This window comes from Argopecten irradians, chromosome 9 (assembly GCF_041381155.1).
Source record: "Argopecten irradians isolate NY chromosome 9, Ai_NY, whole genome shotgun sequence".
NCBI classification, from domain to species: Eukaryota; Metazoa; Mollusca; class Bivalvia; order Pectinida; family Pectinidae; genus Argopecten; species Argopecten irradians.
The window spans coordinates 13,052,223-13,069,870 of record NC_091142.1 but is presented as its reverse complement, the minus strand read 5'-3'; the positions used below and the strand labels follow the sequence as shown (position 1 = coordinate 13,069,870).

Sequence of the window (17,648 nt, the reverse complement as noted above, 5' to 3'; positions counted from 1 at the left end):
GATTTGATATTTACCATATCCTATTTGTAATTAGCAGCAAAGGTGCCGACACTGATCGGGAGATTCTTAAAGTCTTGAGGGGAATATACAAATGTGACAACCAAAAGTATCAACATCTACTACTATACGGTCATGGCAATATCGGAAAGCTATGGGACCAACATATATAGAGAAGTGTGTAACCAATAAAACATTTGACGAATGCGCAGAGCAGTTCTTGACTCAGTGTGTGACTGCCAGATCTAAAGTCAGCAAAGTTCCCAGGATTAGTATTAGCCTTGCATCAAAGCTACTTTTCGAGTTTCCCAAATCTGAAAATAGTTAATCTTTTTAAGAGATCCAAGTGGGATAATAAATTCGCGTTTGTCACTCCCATGGAACATACCACTTTCGGGTGGTGCTGTATCGTTATGTAGCAAAATGACAAGGGATTTTTCAAGAAGCAATTAAAAATAAAGCAGGCCTACCCCGGGAGATTATACACCGTCTATTACGAGGATCTGGCACAAAAATCCCAGGAAAGGATTTAGTTTACTATACAACTTTTTAGGCTATAAAGTAGATATAACAGATATCAGACGACTAAAAGAAATGACTGCTTCTTTCAAAGACGCGGGCTGATCTCAAACACGCAGACACGATTCTTCAAAAACAGCAAGTAAATGGAGGGATCAAATGAACAAACGGTCCTGACGGAAGTTAACAAAGCGTGTTCACCTTTGTATACACTACTAGGATACTCGCAGTTAAAGAGTATAGATGACCTAAACACTAGCATTCCTTTAAAAATATGATATAAGTTCAGTTTATCATTATACATGACATTGAAAAATACAATTCATTTTCCTCATATTTAGCAAGTAACTATATAAAATTATTTATAAAAATTGCTTTTACATTATGTTCTCTGTTCAAATTGTTGTCGTTTGACAAATTAAGCCTTGTGCAATTGACATAGAAAAATGATAAGATGATACTATTTCGTTAAAAACAACAGACGGACACTTGATGTTATGGAATTATTATAACACGTTTATGCAAATCAGTTTGAGCATTTAAAAACAACACACCTAAACCAAACCAATTATACAACTAAACGCTTCTTTGACAATTTTCCTAAAAAATCGATTCATTTTTACTAATGTGTGCTCATTCGTTGCCAAAAGTGGGGCGAAGCCTGAGGAAATGTCTGGAAGCACTGGCCTTAAGTATTTTTTTTCCAGTGTCTTCATTTTATCACTATTTATATGTTGAACTGTTGCCAGGAAAGTTATTTTAGGTAGGATTAATGCATTTATTATAGTGGCTTTTCCGATTAGTGTCAGTTTTCTTTTTTTCCAGTTTTTGTATGAGATAATTGATAGCATTTATATTTTTTCCCCAGCTCATTTGCTCTACTTCTTTATTTTTAAACGCCAAAAATCACACCTAGAGACTTGATGTTTTCTCTTGTCATCTTTATACCATAAACCTCTTTTTTGTTCCTGTTTTTACCTAGCCGACATTGTGATTTTTCTTTATTAAGCTCAAGCCCAGAATGTATACCAAAGTTCTCAATTTCTTTTATTGTTTCTTTTATATCACTTGATTTTACAAATTATGTTGTATCACTGCTAATTGGGAATTTTTATTATTTCTCTTTTAATTTTAACCCCTTTGATGCTTTGGTTTTCTCTTATATTTATTGCCATAATTTCAACTGCAATCACAAAGATCAAACAACTCAACGAACAGCCTTGTCTTATTCCGCGTGAGATTTTATATGTATCAGATACATAATTATTGTTGGAAATACACCCGTATCATAGTACAGTGTCTGTACCCAAGAGATAAAAGATTTTCCAAAACCAATTTTTTCTAAAGCTTCTAGCACGAATACCCATTCAATAGTATCAAAGGCCTTTTTAAAATCTAAAAATAAAAATTGCGCTATCTTTTCCAATTTTTTTTCTGCATAGTCTATAACATCTTGTATTTGTCGTATATTAAACCCAATAAATCTATTTTTGATGTAACCATTTTGATCTGTATGTATAACTTTAGGCATTATTTTTTCAATCTTTGAGCTAATACAAATGCTGCAATTTTATAGTCTATATTTAGTAAGGTGATCGGTCTCCAATTTTGTAATGAAGTTTCATCACCCTTTTTGTATATTAAAGAAAGTAAACCTATTTTTTGTGACTGTGCCATTTCTCCTGCTTAATACTCTTCATTTAAGGCGTCGATTACATCATCTCCAATAATACTCCAGAAATGCTCGTAGAATTCTACGGTTAAACCGTCTAAACCAGGGCTTTTATTTTTTCATATTTATGATAGCATGTGTACATTCAGATTTTGTTAGGGGTCCATCACAAATAGCCTTTTCCGATTCATTTAGGGTGTTTTGACAATTTGAATTTCTAAGATATTGCTTTATGGATTCTTCATTAGGATTTTTACTTTTGTATATGTCCTCGTAAAACAGACGAATAACATCCAAGATTTTACTCTTTTTCGTTACTAATTTATTATTCTTGTCTTTAACCTTATGTATAACTTTTTTAGCTTGTCTTTGTTTTCCTAAGCCCAAAAAGTATTTATTTGGTTTCTCTCCCTTTTTTATGTATGGACACCTTGACCTAATTTGTTCACCCTGTGCTTTGTGTTCATAATATTCTTCTATTTCTTTTTCCAATATAAGGATTTGCTCTTTCATTTTCTTTTTCTGATGTACTTTCATTTCTTTTATGAACCATTTTAAGTTTTTCTTCAAGGTATATAACTTTATCCTTCCTCTGTTTACTTTAATTTTGATAGTTACCAATTGTTGCTTCTTTAATTAGAATTTTTTATATAATCCCATGTTTTCCTTTTATTTAGATTACTCCTTCGACATTCTTATTTAGCATTTACAATTACATTTTTAATTTTTCAGTATAGTTTATGTCTTTTAGCACACTGTTGTTCATTTTCCAAATTCCCTTTCCGCGTGTTTCGCCTACATTTATCAGTTTTAGTGATATAGCCATATGATCAGTTGAGCGTATCTGAGCTGATCTTATATCACAGGAGTTAATTCTATTTAAAAAATCTTTTGCTCTAAGCCAGTAATCTATCCTGCTTGCTTCTTTTCCATTTTCCATTTTTTTCTTCTCCATGTGTATTGTATTGTATTTAAATGTTTACTTCGCCATATATCAATAAGATTAAATGATTTAATTAGATCCTTCAGACCAAACACTGGTTTTCAATTTTTGATATTATTTGCTTTTCTGTCAATTGGTTTCAGAGTTTCATTGAAATCGTCCCCAATGATATTTATTCCAAGACTTAATTTATCTAACTTTTCTTTTAATTTTTTAAATAATGCATTTCGTTTTATCGGCTCATTTGGTGCATAAACATTTGTTAATGTATGTATGTGTTATTATTAATTTTCAAGATCAAAATCCTACCATCTTCAGACTTAAATTGATCTATCAAGTTATAATGCACATTTTTATTAATATAAATTGAAACTTCTCTACTACTTTCGCTTTTCCCTATACAATTAAAGATGTGTCTATCATATTCTTGTTCTATCAAGGGAAATAACTCTAGAGTATAATGTGTTTCTTGTAGAAAAAATTATGTCACATTTCTGTTGTTTAATATATTGTAAAAGACGTTGTCTTTTAGATGAGTCTCTCAATCCCTGTGCATTCAAAGAGATAAGATGGACATTTTTTTATACCATTGTGATCTTTTTTTCATATATATATATATTATTATACTGTTAAAATATATCTCTCTATTTTACATAAAATGTATGTAGTTTTGGTGTTGTATGTACACAATTAAATGTATATCTTTTAAAAATACATTCGAAAAAACAACTCACAAATTGTAAATCGCACTAAACATCAACGCGACAATTCCCCTGATGATGAACCTGTCCCTCACATGGAACTTCGCAGTCACAGAAATAAAAAGCAACAGCACAACACAAACATCACTTCCATTGATTGTAGCCAGAACAAGGTAGTTCACACCTCCACACAAACAGATACAAATACAGCACAAGACGGTACAGATAGTGACCATTTACAATCATACAAAGCTGATACAACATATGTTAAAGACACACGAAACATTGGTCAGTTTACTTCCTTGATCTGTCTATAATGTTTTATCATGTATCTATTTTTATTGGTATAATGTTTTTTTCAACTAATTTTTTTTTCTCATTACAGACACTCGAAAAGTCGCAATGAGACTGTTAATACTTTCTTGCTGATCACCATAGCAATAGCCATCAAAATTAATGAAAATGTCATATTTAAAGAACCAATATGATAACCTCTACAAAATCACAATGACTAATTTCATATGCTATTAATTTTCATGACTATGACAGGTTCATAAATAGTGTCTATAGTGATACCAATACGGCAACAAATTTGATACAGGTTTCTTTAAACCACACCACACCACACGACCTGAAGTATATTTTCATAATTACAAAAAACAATTAGATCTTTTTACCACACAACACGGCGCATTGTTATCAACTCTCGCTGACATTAAATCCTTACATCTCACAAAACGATCTATTCTACCCTTTGTAGGCAGTGCACTTAGCTTTCTTTTTGGCACCACATCCGAAAGTGACCTTTCATCTATTAGAACACATATTAATGTTATTTTAAAAAAATCAACAAAAGATTAAACATATTATGGAAGCTAATTTGTCTGTTTTAAACGTCACACGATTTGGTGTTGAAACTAATCGCCAGAAAATATTAATTTGCTTATAAAATTCTTTTCGTATATTCAAAGAAACGGTCCTTTCCGGTACCAATTATTTACACAGAGCCGAAGCAAATAATTATTATTTCACTATGACGTTTGCTCATGTATCTTCCTTCATTTCACACGTAAGACTTATTCTGGAAAATGCAATAATTCACATTCAAAACTTAAAACTTTAACTCGACATGCTTTCCTTAAATCACCTCTCACCAAGCACTATTACACCATCTCAACTTCGACAAACACTGTTAGATATTCAAAACAGACTACCAAGCACATTAGAGCTTCCATCCAATCCTCAATATGATATTTGGCAATACTATCAATATTTAACTTGTTCTACATTAATTGACCCTGAATAAATTATAATTGTTATACCAATACCTTTAATGAATGCAGTGAATAAGTTTCGCGTATATAAAGTTTTTAATATTCCAGTGGCTATGCCTCTACCTTCCAATTCAAAATCTTCAAATCAACAAGATTGTGGAGCTTGTAAATTAGTTGCCAAATACCAATTAGAAACGTCTTCAATTGCTGTTAACCCAGAAGTTTCTAAATATATGTTTTTAAATGACCATGATACTCGTATTTGTTCCCATCCTTTTTATAAACAATGTCAGCTTACTTCCGCAGTATATCCAATAAATCTACGTACTCATTGCATAGTTGCCTTATTTACAAACAATAAGTTGAATATTAACAAATATTGTGTCACAGTTGTTGTCCCAGACTCACAACTTCCGTTAGGTTTTCACATACAAAATGGTTCTTGGGCCATTACAACCAACATAGAAATGATATTTTCCCTGGTGTGCCAGAAACCTGATGAAACTTCACAAATACTTGTAAAACCTCCCATACAAATTATAAGTGTGCCTTATTCATGCTCCGCATCCAGCGATCATATAATTTTGGCAGCCTCTTTTCAAATGTCTATGGCAACTCGTGCACTAAATATTACTTTTCCTACACATAAGCATCTAAATATTTTAATGAGTTCTTTATGGATACCTTTTCATCAAAAAGTCCCTAACTATTCAGCTGTAACAATACCTACTCGCTTAAAACATATGGACAAACTATCGATGACATCGTTAATTTCTGAACTTTCACCTATAGAACCTGTTGATAATAATTTTTCACGTATACAACAATACATTATTCCATTAGTTTCAGTAATAGGTGTCATTTGTTTATTTATAGTGTCGATATTTTTGTATTGCAAATGTTCACATAAGTGTAAAAAGAATGTTGAATCTTCTAAAAATGTAACATATGGTGTTCAAAAGAAAGGAGGTAACAGTAATAGTCCATCCGAGATACCATCTTCATCACATGCTACGGGAGTTCTCATGCCACCACGTTATGACTACCAACACCTGAATACAGCTATATACCCACGCCTGTCATCTATAATGCCGCCGCCAGTGGTAGAAATGGATCAGTAGTCCATCATAATTCTGACTTTATTTTGTCTTCGTTTATATTTGACTCGTTTGTATATGCCGTCTTCATGTAATATCATCGGAGTTCCTTATTTATATATATCTTCATCGAAGAAACTTTTGTTCAGCGTGTTATACCACAAGTTTCAACTTTGCTTATATATCTTCATCGAAGAAACTTTTTCAACATTTTACCAAATTTTCAACATTGTTTACACATATTCATGGAAGAAAACTATTTTACATCAATACCAACACTTCAAACGCATTTTACATCTTCTGGATTGTCCACCTGAAGTGATTAAGCACCAGGATACATTTGTTATAAGGGCTGTGCAAGGCTATGTCAGAGTCAGAGATAGTGACGTGTTATTTCACGCAAATTTTCAATCATATCTCTGTGCTTGAAGACATAAATATTCACCAACAAAACACCTACATATTCAACGGATAGGGAGGAGCCGATGCAGTCTAATGCCGGAATGTTTGTCTAAAGTCTTCTTATCCAAAGAATTCAACACTACACCTTTCCACGTCAACACAATTATCATCAACGAATTTGGAAATACCCGAAGCAGTCTAATGCCGGGAAAATTGTATAAACCTCCTTTTCCGATGAAGTCAACACAACACCTTCCACGTCAACATATATCTTCGAAGTGTTAAACAGATTTGGAAATACCTGATGCAGTCTAATGCCGGGAAAACGTGTTTTATATTTTTATCTCCGGAGAGGACTCATCACACTTAGTTCAACTTATTTTTTTTTCACGGAACTCTCATCTTAAATAATTCTTAGCCTTATTGGGCAAGAAATCACAGTTGGTTTCAAGATGGTTGTACATCGTTTTCAACACTCATTAAAGTTTCATCACGCGACGGCATATTTATAAACATTTCTATCTCTACGTTGGGCATTTTAAAGTTATATTTTGAATACTGTGTTTTTATAATCTATTTGGAACTATACGTTTTACATAATATACTTATTATGCTTTATATATATCCTTTTCAAGCAACATTCATATCAGTAATTTCACTTTCTTTATTCATACTTCATTTTCAATCAAAATATTGAACATTATTTGAAAGTGTCCTACTTTCATTGTAAATTCACTGTAAATTTTCATTGTATTATTTACATGTATGTATATGTAGTTCGTACTACAGTTCAAGATTCAGTAATTAAGAATATAATGGTCATAATAATAATATAATAATGATCAAGATTTTAGAAATTTTATAATTTATTATATCAAACTATATCTAATTTGACATAATGTATAACATGGCGACGAATGTGGTGTAATATATTAATGATAAGAATTTTAGAGTTTGAAATTTGGACTTATATATAATTATCTACATTTATATGTGTGGCTTTCAAGTATGTTACATTGTGTAGGTCAAGCACTTGTGTTTCATATTTACAATAGTATATATGTACCTACATATAAAGTCTATTGGAAACCAACTTCTGTTAGGGTCATTGTATAACTACTAATTACATAGCCATGCTGTTAATTATGATACATAAGTTCTAATGAGAAACCATATTTCCCTATGTAATACAGCAGCTATATTGATATACAACTGTTCCAGGTATGGGTTATCATACCCAAATATTGACATTTATTATTCTGGTGTACTGCTATATCAACTCGCCAATAATCTCTGTACATAGTCGACTCCTAACTTCCTAAGACTCCAATAAACGTATCGTACCATCTATTAATCTGCGTTGGAGTTCTACATTTCCACAACGTAGACAACCACGAGATTTTCAATATTACATAATCTCATGTGCGGTAAATGCTAAGTACTGACCATTAAGTCGGTTGTTTTTCTCCAGGTAATCCTCCATCCGTAAACCTCACACGTCCATAAAGCGACACATTCTGTTAATAGCACATTAACCAAATATCAAACCAAACAATTTGTCTAACACACTTATATTTACACATACCGTATCACACACACTGGTATATGTGATATGTTCGTTCATGCGCTGTGAACGTATTTTGTACCGTAGATAATTTCGCATGTAAACTGCAAAATAAAGTCACCGTGAATATTATGTTTGGCATGAGAACGCGAAACTAAGTCACCTTGAACATGATTTTGGTCATGAAAACGTGAAATTAAGTTACCGTGAACATGATATTGGACATGAAAACGTGAAATTAAGTCACCGTGAACATGATGTTGGACATGAAAACATGAAATTAAGTCACCGTGAACATGATGTTGGTCATGAAAACGTGAAAATTAAGTCACCGTTAACATGATGTTGGACATGAAAACATGAAATTAAGTCACCGTAAACATGATGTTGGGCATGAAAACGCGAAAATTAAGTCACCGTGAACATGATGTTGGGCATGAAAACGCGAAAATTAAGTCACCGTGAACATGATGTTGGGCATGAAAACGCGAAAATTAAGTCACCGTGAACATGATGTTGGGCATGAAAACGCGAAAATTAAGTCACCGAGAACATGATGTTGGTCACGAAAACGCGAAAATTAAGTCACCGTGAATATGATGTTGGACATGAAAACATGAAATTAAGTCAAAACGCGAAAATTAAGTAAGTCACTGTGAACATGATGTTGGACATGAAAATGCGAAAATTAAGTCACAGTGAACATGATGTTGGTCATGAAAACGTGAAAATTATGTCACCGTGAGTGTACATGATGTTGGACACGAAAACATGAAATTAAGTCGCCTGAACATAATGTTGGGCATGAAAACGTGAAATTAAATCACCGTGAACATGATGTTGAACATGAAAACGCGAAATGCAGTCAACATGAGCGTGATGTCGGGTATGAAAACGCGAAATTAAGTCACCGTGAACATGATGTTGAACATGAAAACGCGAAATAAAGTCAACCTGAACATGATGTTGGACGTGAAATTAAGCCACCATGAACAGGCTGTTCACGTCGATCCAACATAACAGAAGTCATGAAATTTTCACAAATTGATATGTATTTCACCTATTACTTATTAAATACAATCAGAAGACTGTAGCAAAGATACACTAAATTTAAAAGTCTTTCCTAGTTTTACACTCTTCGACCCAACACAATAATAAAACATTTTTTCTTTGAAAAAATATATTTGAAATATAAAGTTGAGCCCAGTAATCAATATATTGTAAGAATAATAGAACAATATAACACAGAAAAAAGGCCTTTTCATCCAGTTTCAAATAAAAAAAAGAATGACCATCCTTTATTTTTAAGCAAGTGTTAACCGGATCTACAATACCTTAGTGGTTTTTAATTCCTATTCGATTAGCCGATAATATGCCTTTTTATTCTACGTCACAGCTTTCAAACGGTCTTTGGGTTACCCGAGATTAATGGGATTTTTATTGTTGTTTTATTTCATAGGGTTTGTGTTTGTTTCGTAATAACTATCTACAAATATCTATTATCTATATTTATTGATATCATAATTATTCTTAATAATACAGGAATGATGAATTCATCGGAAAAAAACGGATAATGATTTGTAAATTTCAGCTAAAGAGTTCACCGGTTTTTAAGCCACACGTAAATTGATTAAACAATTTTGTTTCCGGTTGAAAATAAAAATATCGTTTGTGGTCATAACAAACCTATAAAGACTAAATCATTCAGAAACTTCGCCAGAGAGAATTTGTCTACCTAAACGTCATGAAGGTAAGTAAAACCGTGTTCAAATTCTAAAACATTTAAAAGAGAAAAATGACAGTGACTCTAAAATGATACAAATGTATGGTTTGGACCGTTTTGGACCCAAAATCTATAAAAGATGAATCAAGCATTTAACAATCAACTCATTCACTCACAATGTTTTAAATAAAGTTTGTCTAAGGATACTCATTATTATAACGTGAATTCGAAAATGGTCAGAATTGATAAACAAATAACTTGCATACTTTCTGCATTTCATGATGAAAATTTGAAATACTTACATTTTGATCACTTTATTAATTTTAAGGACTTTAAAAAAGGACAAAGTTAGCGCTGTAGAGAGTTCAAACCTTTTATGTTTATTGTTTCAAATATGAATTCGGTTAACATAACAAACGCCATTCAAAGGATTTCCGTAATACTTTTCTCGTTACTTCTACAAGATATTAGGGATTGTAAGGTAATTTGTATAAAATAGTAAATATTCCAAAGGTCTATGTATGGTTTGGGCCCTTTTTGGCCCCAAATTCGTCAAAACTGTTATTTAATATTTAGAGTGTTGGATTTTAATTGCAATGATAGTTTTCTAATTTTGCAGCTTTAGTTGCCATGGTAATCACTTAAAATATATATTAATTATGAAAATGTGAAAATTTTGACAATTTTGGCCATTTGATTCCATTGTTTTTTGTTTTAAAACATCCTTGAAAAAACTTTATATTCTCCTAAAGATATATTGGAAGTGCATAGTATCCTCACTAAATATAAAGTTAGGATGTCTCTATAGTGTCAGACAAAAATTTACGCAAAAATGGCCAACATTGTCAAAATTTCCATAAATTTTCATAATTTATGCATATTTTGGATGGTTACCATGGCAACTCTATATCTGTAAAAATAGAAAACAATCATTATATTTGAATTAGGGATATATACTAAATATTTAAAATACAACAAATTAATCACTAAATAAGTTTTGAAAATTCTAATGAATTTGGGCGCCAAAAAAGACCCAAACCATACATAGAGGATTTTATTTAATTTCATCAAATTATTATCGAGATTTTGCTGTTTGCTATATCCATATTAGTTATATGCACAAGGACTGGTAAATATTCTCCGCAATACACATTGATATGTATTAAAAGTTTAGATTTTAACACGCACAGTCATACCGACGTATTACATTTTGTGGTATTATGTCCCTTTCAGGTCCTACAGTCCTTGACGGGTTTAGTTTTAGCCTCCATCGTGGGATGTCTGTTCCTCACCATCACAACAGTGAAGGGTCAATATTCCCGACCCCGTCATATCCGAAATTGTCAGCAATTTCGTGATCGACGCGGCCGATTTGAGTTAACCGGAAATGACGACAGCGTTTATTGTTTGCAGCAGAATTTGTATCAATCCGCCTTATCGTCATCGCCTTTTAATGTTTCCATAGTTTATGTTGAAGCGCTCCTGCAAAGAGCTCTATTTAGATGTTCATATTTTAATTTTGTATTCCGACGAAATGCAAGGGAACGTTGTAACTGGGAACGGAAAGAAGTCCGGATGTTGTCAAGATCAGAATGGCATCGGTTTACCAACCGCCTCAATATTCTAAAGAGGCCAGTCGTGAGTCACCTTTTCATATTTTAAATCTATTATTCATAAATATTATTCGACACGCATTAGGGCTATATCAGTATTTTGAATTGACTAGTTTAGAGTTGATACATTCCAAATGACATCCCCGATACTCTAGGGGTTACTGTCATTGATTCTATATCAATCTTTGAATATCTCAAAGTAAAACTTGAGGCAACAGATGAAATAGTTAATTTCATCCTTCGATGTACAAAAGAAGTTTTGCGGGCTTGTGATTACACAGTTGTTTTCTCTCGTGAACTGCCTCCAGTTTTACTATGGGATAGTCCGGAGATGGATAAAACATCTGTGATAGTTACGCATGGGGTATTGAGGATGTCCAAATAACAAATAGGCCGAACAATTACACTTCTCAAAATCGCTACCATTCATACACAAATACTCAATCGTCGTATTGCATAAACATAATGTTATTTCTCCTAGGTTATGCAAGTTATGAACATTGTGTCAATGGTGTAAAGTAACTTATATTTTAAGTATTGCATTGTTTTCAATTGGTAATTTTTATAATATGTAGGCCATGGGAAAAATAGCAATCATTTGCCCAGTATACGCACCCGGTGATGCTTTGTAAACCAAATGATGGTATATCAATAATTCTCTTTTGTATATCTCTATATTTTTGTTGTTGGTTTTACTGATTAATAAGAGATTAAATAAATAGTTTGTTGTTGGGAAACATTTCTGCTGCGTCTAGCCAAATATGAAATTACCATTTCTTAAGCTTAAAATATTATTTTTTTCATTTCCTTCGTACAAATCCCTATGTATTTTGCTGTTTTTGTGGTCATTTTGATTTCTCATTTATCTAATTCGGTTGGAAAATGTCAGTGTTATGACTATTTTTCATTTTTTTTTGTGATATTCGAGATGGCGAACATCTTATAAATGACGTCATTACCGGAAGTTCATCCCAACTTATGCAATGTTAACATTGGTTTTTCAGTTGTTGTTGTTTTGATTGATTGATAAGAGGTCAAATAAATAATTAGTAATAATAGATTGTTGTTGGGAAATATTTCAAGCCAAATATGAAAAAATTGCTAAAAAATTACCATTTTTGAGCTTAGAATCATATGTTGTTATTCCTTGGGTAGAAATCACTAAAGTAATATGTAATGTACTCCTGATATGTATTTGTTGTTCTTTTGTGGTCATTTTGATACGTCATTTGTCTAATTCGGTTGAAAAATGTCAATGTAATGACTGTTTTTCACTTTTTAGTCAAATAAGTGATGACGGCCATCTTGATGACGTCATAACCGCAAGTTCATCTGACCTTATGCAATGTGAATATCTTGATATGTGATCAGTGGGTCATAAAGGTTCAGAAAAATATTGGTTCGGAGGTGAGACCCTCCTAGCCCATTGCCTATTGGCTTTAAAATAATTGTCAGAAAGACATATATACATATCTTTGATTACTTATTCTTCGATGTTATGTGCATTGCTGGTAAGTTGGTTTTGAGAAGTTTACTGTATATGAAATATGAATTACTTGTTACAATGTATTCCTAAATTTCACTATGCGTAACTTCCAGTGCCAGTGACCTACTTCTTTCTTCACAGAGGCTCCCAGGGGGAATCTCCTTCATTCCATACGATATAATTTCTGACATTCATCGCAGTGATGTTAATATCGATGCAGCACACGGAGGACCTAGCTTCCTTGGCTGGCACCGAGTCTATCTTCTTTTGTAAGTTCAACTCTGTTCTTCAATCTTTCGACTTATCTGTAAATACAGTTCAGTTGTATTTGCCCTAAGGCTTAAGGCTCATCTGTAAGTTCAGCTCAGTTATTTTTTGCCATCAAAATTTTCGGCTCATCTGTATAATCCTTTTGAAAAAAATAAACATCTATATCAATACAAAATACATTTTATGATAGACCCTGTCGCATATGTATGTACACGTTCCATTACTTACACCAGAATCACGATCATGTTTATTTAAACTCTATATATATGCAAACAGATTTGATAGTAGGGAATGTTTTTATTTAACATGGTATCAACAAAATAAATATATATATATCTACAATATAAGCATAGGAAAAAATTCACAATTCAACATTTTTTGCATGTTATGTGACAATTCACTTCGTGTATTATCCTTACCCATCTACTGAAAAAATTAATCGGCAAAGGCAATGATCATTAATATGATTCAAACTTGTTACACAGACTAATAGTTGCTGTTTATAAATGTTTTACTCATATTATTACTTTTTCTTATTCAATGCATTAATAAAAGCTCGTGGTTTTGTAAGGATTGAAAACAAATAAATCAAGTGAAATAAGCACCATGCATATACAACAACAGTTAGTGTAACATTTATGTACTATTTTGTAGATTGGAGGCTGCCATTGGTATGCCCGTACCTTACTGGGATAGTAGACTGGACTATGATATGACAGAGCCAACAGACTCCGTACTTTGGTCGGACGAGTTTTTTGGCCCTGGTTTTGGAGTGGTAGATTCTGGACCTTTCGCTGGATGGATCACTGCAGACAATATATCTCTTGTTCGAAATATTGGAAGCCGCGGCAGTCTGATATCAGATGCTATGTTTAATGATATATTACGTTATACAAGACATGATCCGGTCGTGGATCCAACCCAAGGGAGAAGTATTTCAATCGAACGCATACATGCCGGTCCTCATGTTTGGGTTGATGGGCAACTTTCTTCACTCCAGACGGCATCACAGGATCCAGTGTTCTTCCTTCACCACGGCTTTGTCGACTACATATGGTATGTCTTCAGGAATCAAATGCGAGACGATGGGAATATCAACCCAGCATCGGATTATCCAAACAAGGGACCTACTTCACATAGACCACTGGGGAATATGATACCGTTCGGAAGCCTCCGGAACATACATGGATACAGCGACTTCCTGGAGAGCCTGACTCGTTATCAGACGTCCCCGACATGCCCGTCATGTGGAAGAAGCAGGTATCTGGAATGCGATCAAACCATAAACAGATGTAAATCCAAAACCCGGCGACAGTTTCAAAATAGCATCTCCCTTGCCGATGTTTCAAGTGGCAGACGACAGCCTGAAAACATCGTTTCCCTCGCCGATGTTTCAAGTGGAAGACGACAGCCTGAAAACATCACTTCCCTGGCCGATGTTTTGAGTGGCAGACGACGCGCCATGGGACCTATTTATCTGGGTAGGAAATTCAAGTCCTCATTCACCGACAGAAGAACGCGAGGAGATGCTTTAAGGTTTTTACCCCTGATCCGTAGACAGACACTTGTTTAGACTGTAACGATGGCAATTTTGTCTATTGTGTCATATGAACTGTAAAAGATATGAGACGTCTTATTGTAAAAACGTTGAAAAATAGTATTGCTTTAATATTTTACGACAATATTTCATTTGTATTAATAATCATCATTTTATCATTAGTTGTGCAGTTAAAGTCACTCGATATAAAAAAAATTGTCTTTTAGTGTACGTACGATTTTAAAGGATCACCTTTATTTCTTATAATAAGTATGAATATTTAAGTCACACTTTACGTAACAATAAAGAATAAAAATCAAGTTAGATTATACCTCGATATTGTTAGTGTTTGTAGATATAGTTGAAATTAAGTGGGATTTTTTGTTGTATGTCAAAGAATTTTTATAATGATTTCTTAATAACTTTGGTGTAGCAGTGCCTTCATTTTAAACTGGTCGCCATAAAAGTTACGAATTTTGCCGAACGGAAGTCGGAAAGTTCATGACCTATTCTAGGAAGAGTTCGGACAGACGTTACGTAGTTACGGTAGTCACGTGACGTTATCGGCGACGATGTTACAATGTTGGCTAACTTTAGCTTGTTTGACTAAATGGGACCGACCTGGCGATGTTTAATATTTATTTGATTGTCTATCAAAAGTTTTTCGCTCATCTTGACTTCCATTTAGTCCTGTCTCTACATGATTTATGACAGGATTTGTTTTCCAAATTCTTCAAAAGTCATGAAAAAATTAAGACAGATACGGATATTGGGACTATAATTGTGGTGTGTTCTTATTTAAATCGCAGAGAAAGTATTGTTGTATATTATGTAATACATGCCTTTGTAACATGATAATCATACATAAAAATGTTCGCCATGAAATTGTTTTTTATTCTGTTTTCCGTTTTTGTTTTGCATAGCATATATAATGAAAATACATCGTGCCATAATATATGTAATACACTGTATTAGGTAGATATATTTGAGTTGAATATTATTTTGTAAAATACTTCTGTTCTCCTTGTTTATATGCCATTACTGTAAACCATCTTATTTTCACGTACGATTTATTTTCACGAATTTCCCGGACAATTAGAATATGCAAAAATAAATCTTCGCGAAAACATGTAACTAAAATTACAAGTACCATAGACAATTTACCTGTAAACTGCGAAATTAAGTCACCGTAACCATGATGTTGGACAAGAAAAAAGGAAATGCAGTCACCTAGCTGCAATATTGTAGCTCAAAAAACTTTTAGACAAATGTGTCGTATGTAGAGCTACATTTGGTGCATATTACTGCTAATGTATTAAGAAAGAAATGAGTGTGCAAACCATTATCAAAACGTCTGTATGCATTTTATCTTACTTGTTTGATATCACTTACATACAAGGCAATAAAACTGAACCGTATAAACTTCACAGCGAGATATTATGTATATCATATGATGGTCTTTTCGAAGAGAAATTATACGGCAAGTCCGAAAATTACGTATTTGACGTCTTATTAGTGGTAAAAAAAAAAGATTTTTAAAATGGTCGTTATGTTTCTTTTGAACAAAGATGATATATAAATATATGTGTACGCTTAAAATAATTAGAAACCTACAACAAAGTATGGAAAACTGTGCCCGAGTGATTTTCTGAGGCAGTGCTTCACTACGACATACAGGAACCGAACATATTGTTGGACATGAAAACGGGAAATGCAGTCACCGTAAACATGATGTTGGACATGAAAACGTGAAATTAATAGCCCGAGTCTTTGTAATCTCTTTTTCCTTATTACTGCGACATTCCTGGCGAAACAACTACTGTAGCAAAGCAATGGGATATAGTTAGAAAATTGATGACCGAGTAACCAGATGTGGCGACCTACATATATACCAAATGTGGTGACCTAGTTACCAAATGTGGAGACATATATACTAAATGTGGTGACCTATATACCAAATGCAGTGACCTACATACCAAATGTAGTTACCTTCTTCCCAATACTGATTGCTAATTTCGAAATATCTCTGTACGATTTCCCATAATTGATATTCTGCTATCGAAAACGATGACAGTTTTACTAACTGCGAATACGAAAGGAGACACCAAGATTACAAAACAATTTAGGACTCAATCTCCAAGTCTTTCCTAGTTTTGAACTCTTCGACATTAGTGATATACGTATCAACAACATGCGTCTATAGAAACAACAATATAATAAAACGTATACTTTGAAAAATAAGAATTACATAATTGAACCTAGTCATCAATAGTAGAAGAACAATAGAATAATAGAACAAACAACAAAGATCTATTTATTCAGTTTAAAATTAAAAAAAAAAACAATGACCACGGTTTCATTTCAAGCAAGTGTCAAACCGGATCTAGGAATGCCTTAAGTGGTTTTTAATTCATATTAATTAGCCTTGTCTTCTTGTTTTACGTCATATATATCAACCAGTCCTTGGGTTTCCCAGCAGGAGATTAATGAGATTCTATTTTTAACGTTGTTGAACTTTGTCTGTGTTTAGTAGTTGTTATATACAAATTCTAATTATCTACATGTATTCGATAACATAATGATAAATCATGATAAGATAAACTGTGTTGATGATTAGCATCAGTAAATGGGAGTATAATTAAATGAGGTGAAAAAAATAAAATTAAAGAACCGTAAAATTCAATGAAAAAAAAAGATGTTAATTTGTTAATTTCCACTTAATAGTTTATGGGGTTTTCCATAATTTTTAGCCACACGTGAATTAATTAAACAATTTTATTTCCTGATGAAAATAAAAATATCGTTTGTGGTTACACGAAAAACTATAAAAGACTACATCATTAAGAAAAC

At 32.9% G+C, this 17,648-nt stretch overlaps 1 protein-coding gene across 1 annotated transcript; it reads left to right on the top strand.

The window, feature by feature from the left end:
- The first annotated feature begins 9,913 nt into the window (after nt 1-9,913).
- LOC138330538 (tyrosinase-like protein 2) lies at nt 9,914-15,673 on the top strand. Its single transcript, XM_069278104.1, has 4 exons — nt 9,914-9,919; nt 11,126-11,530; nt 13,133-13,260; nt 13,916-15,673. The coding sequence occupies exons 1-4, from the start codon at nt 9,914-9,916 to the stop codon at nt 14,832-14,834; spliced, it is 1,458 nt and encodes a 485-aa protein (XP_069134205.1). The 3' UTR covers nt 14,835-15,673.
- Nucleotides 15,674-17,648: the final 1,975 nt, after the last annotated feature.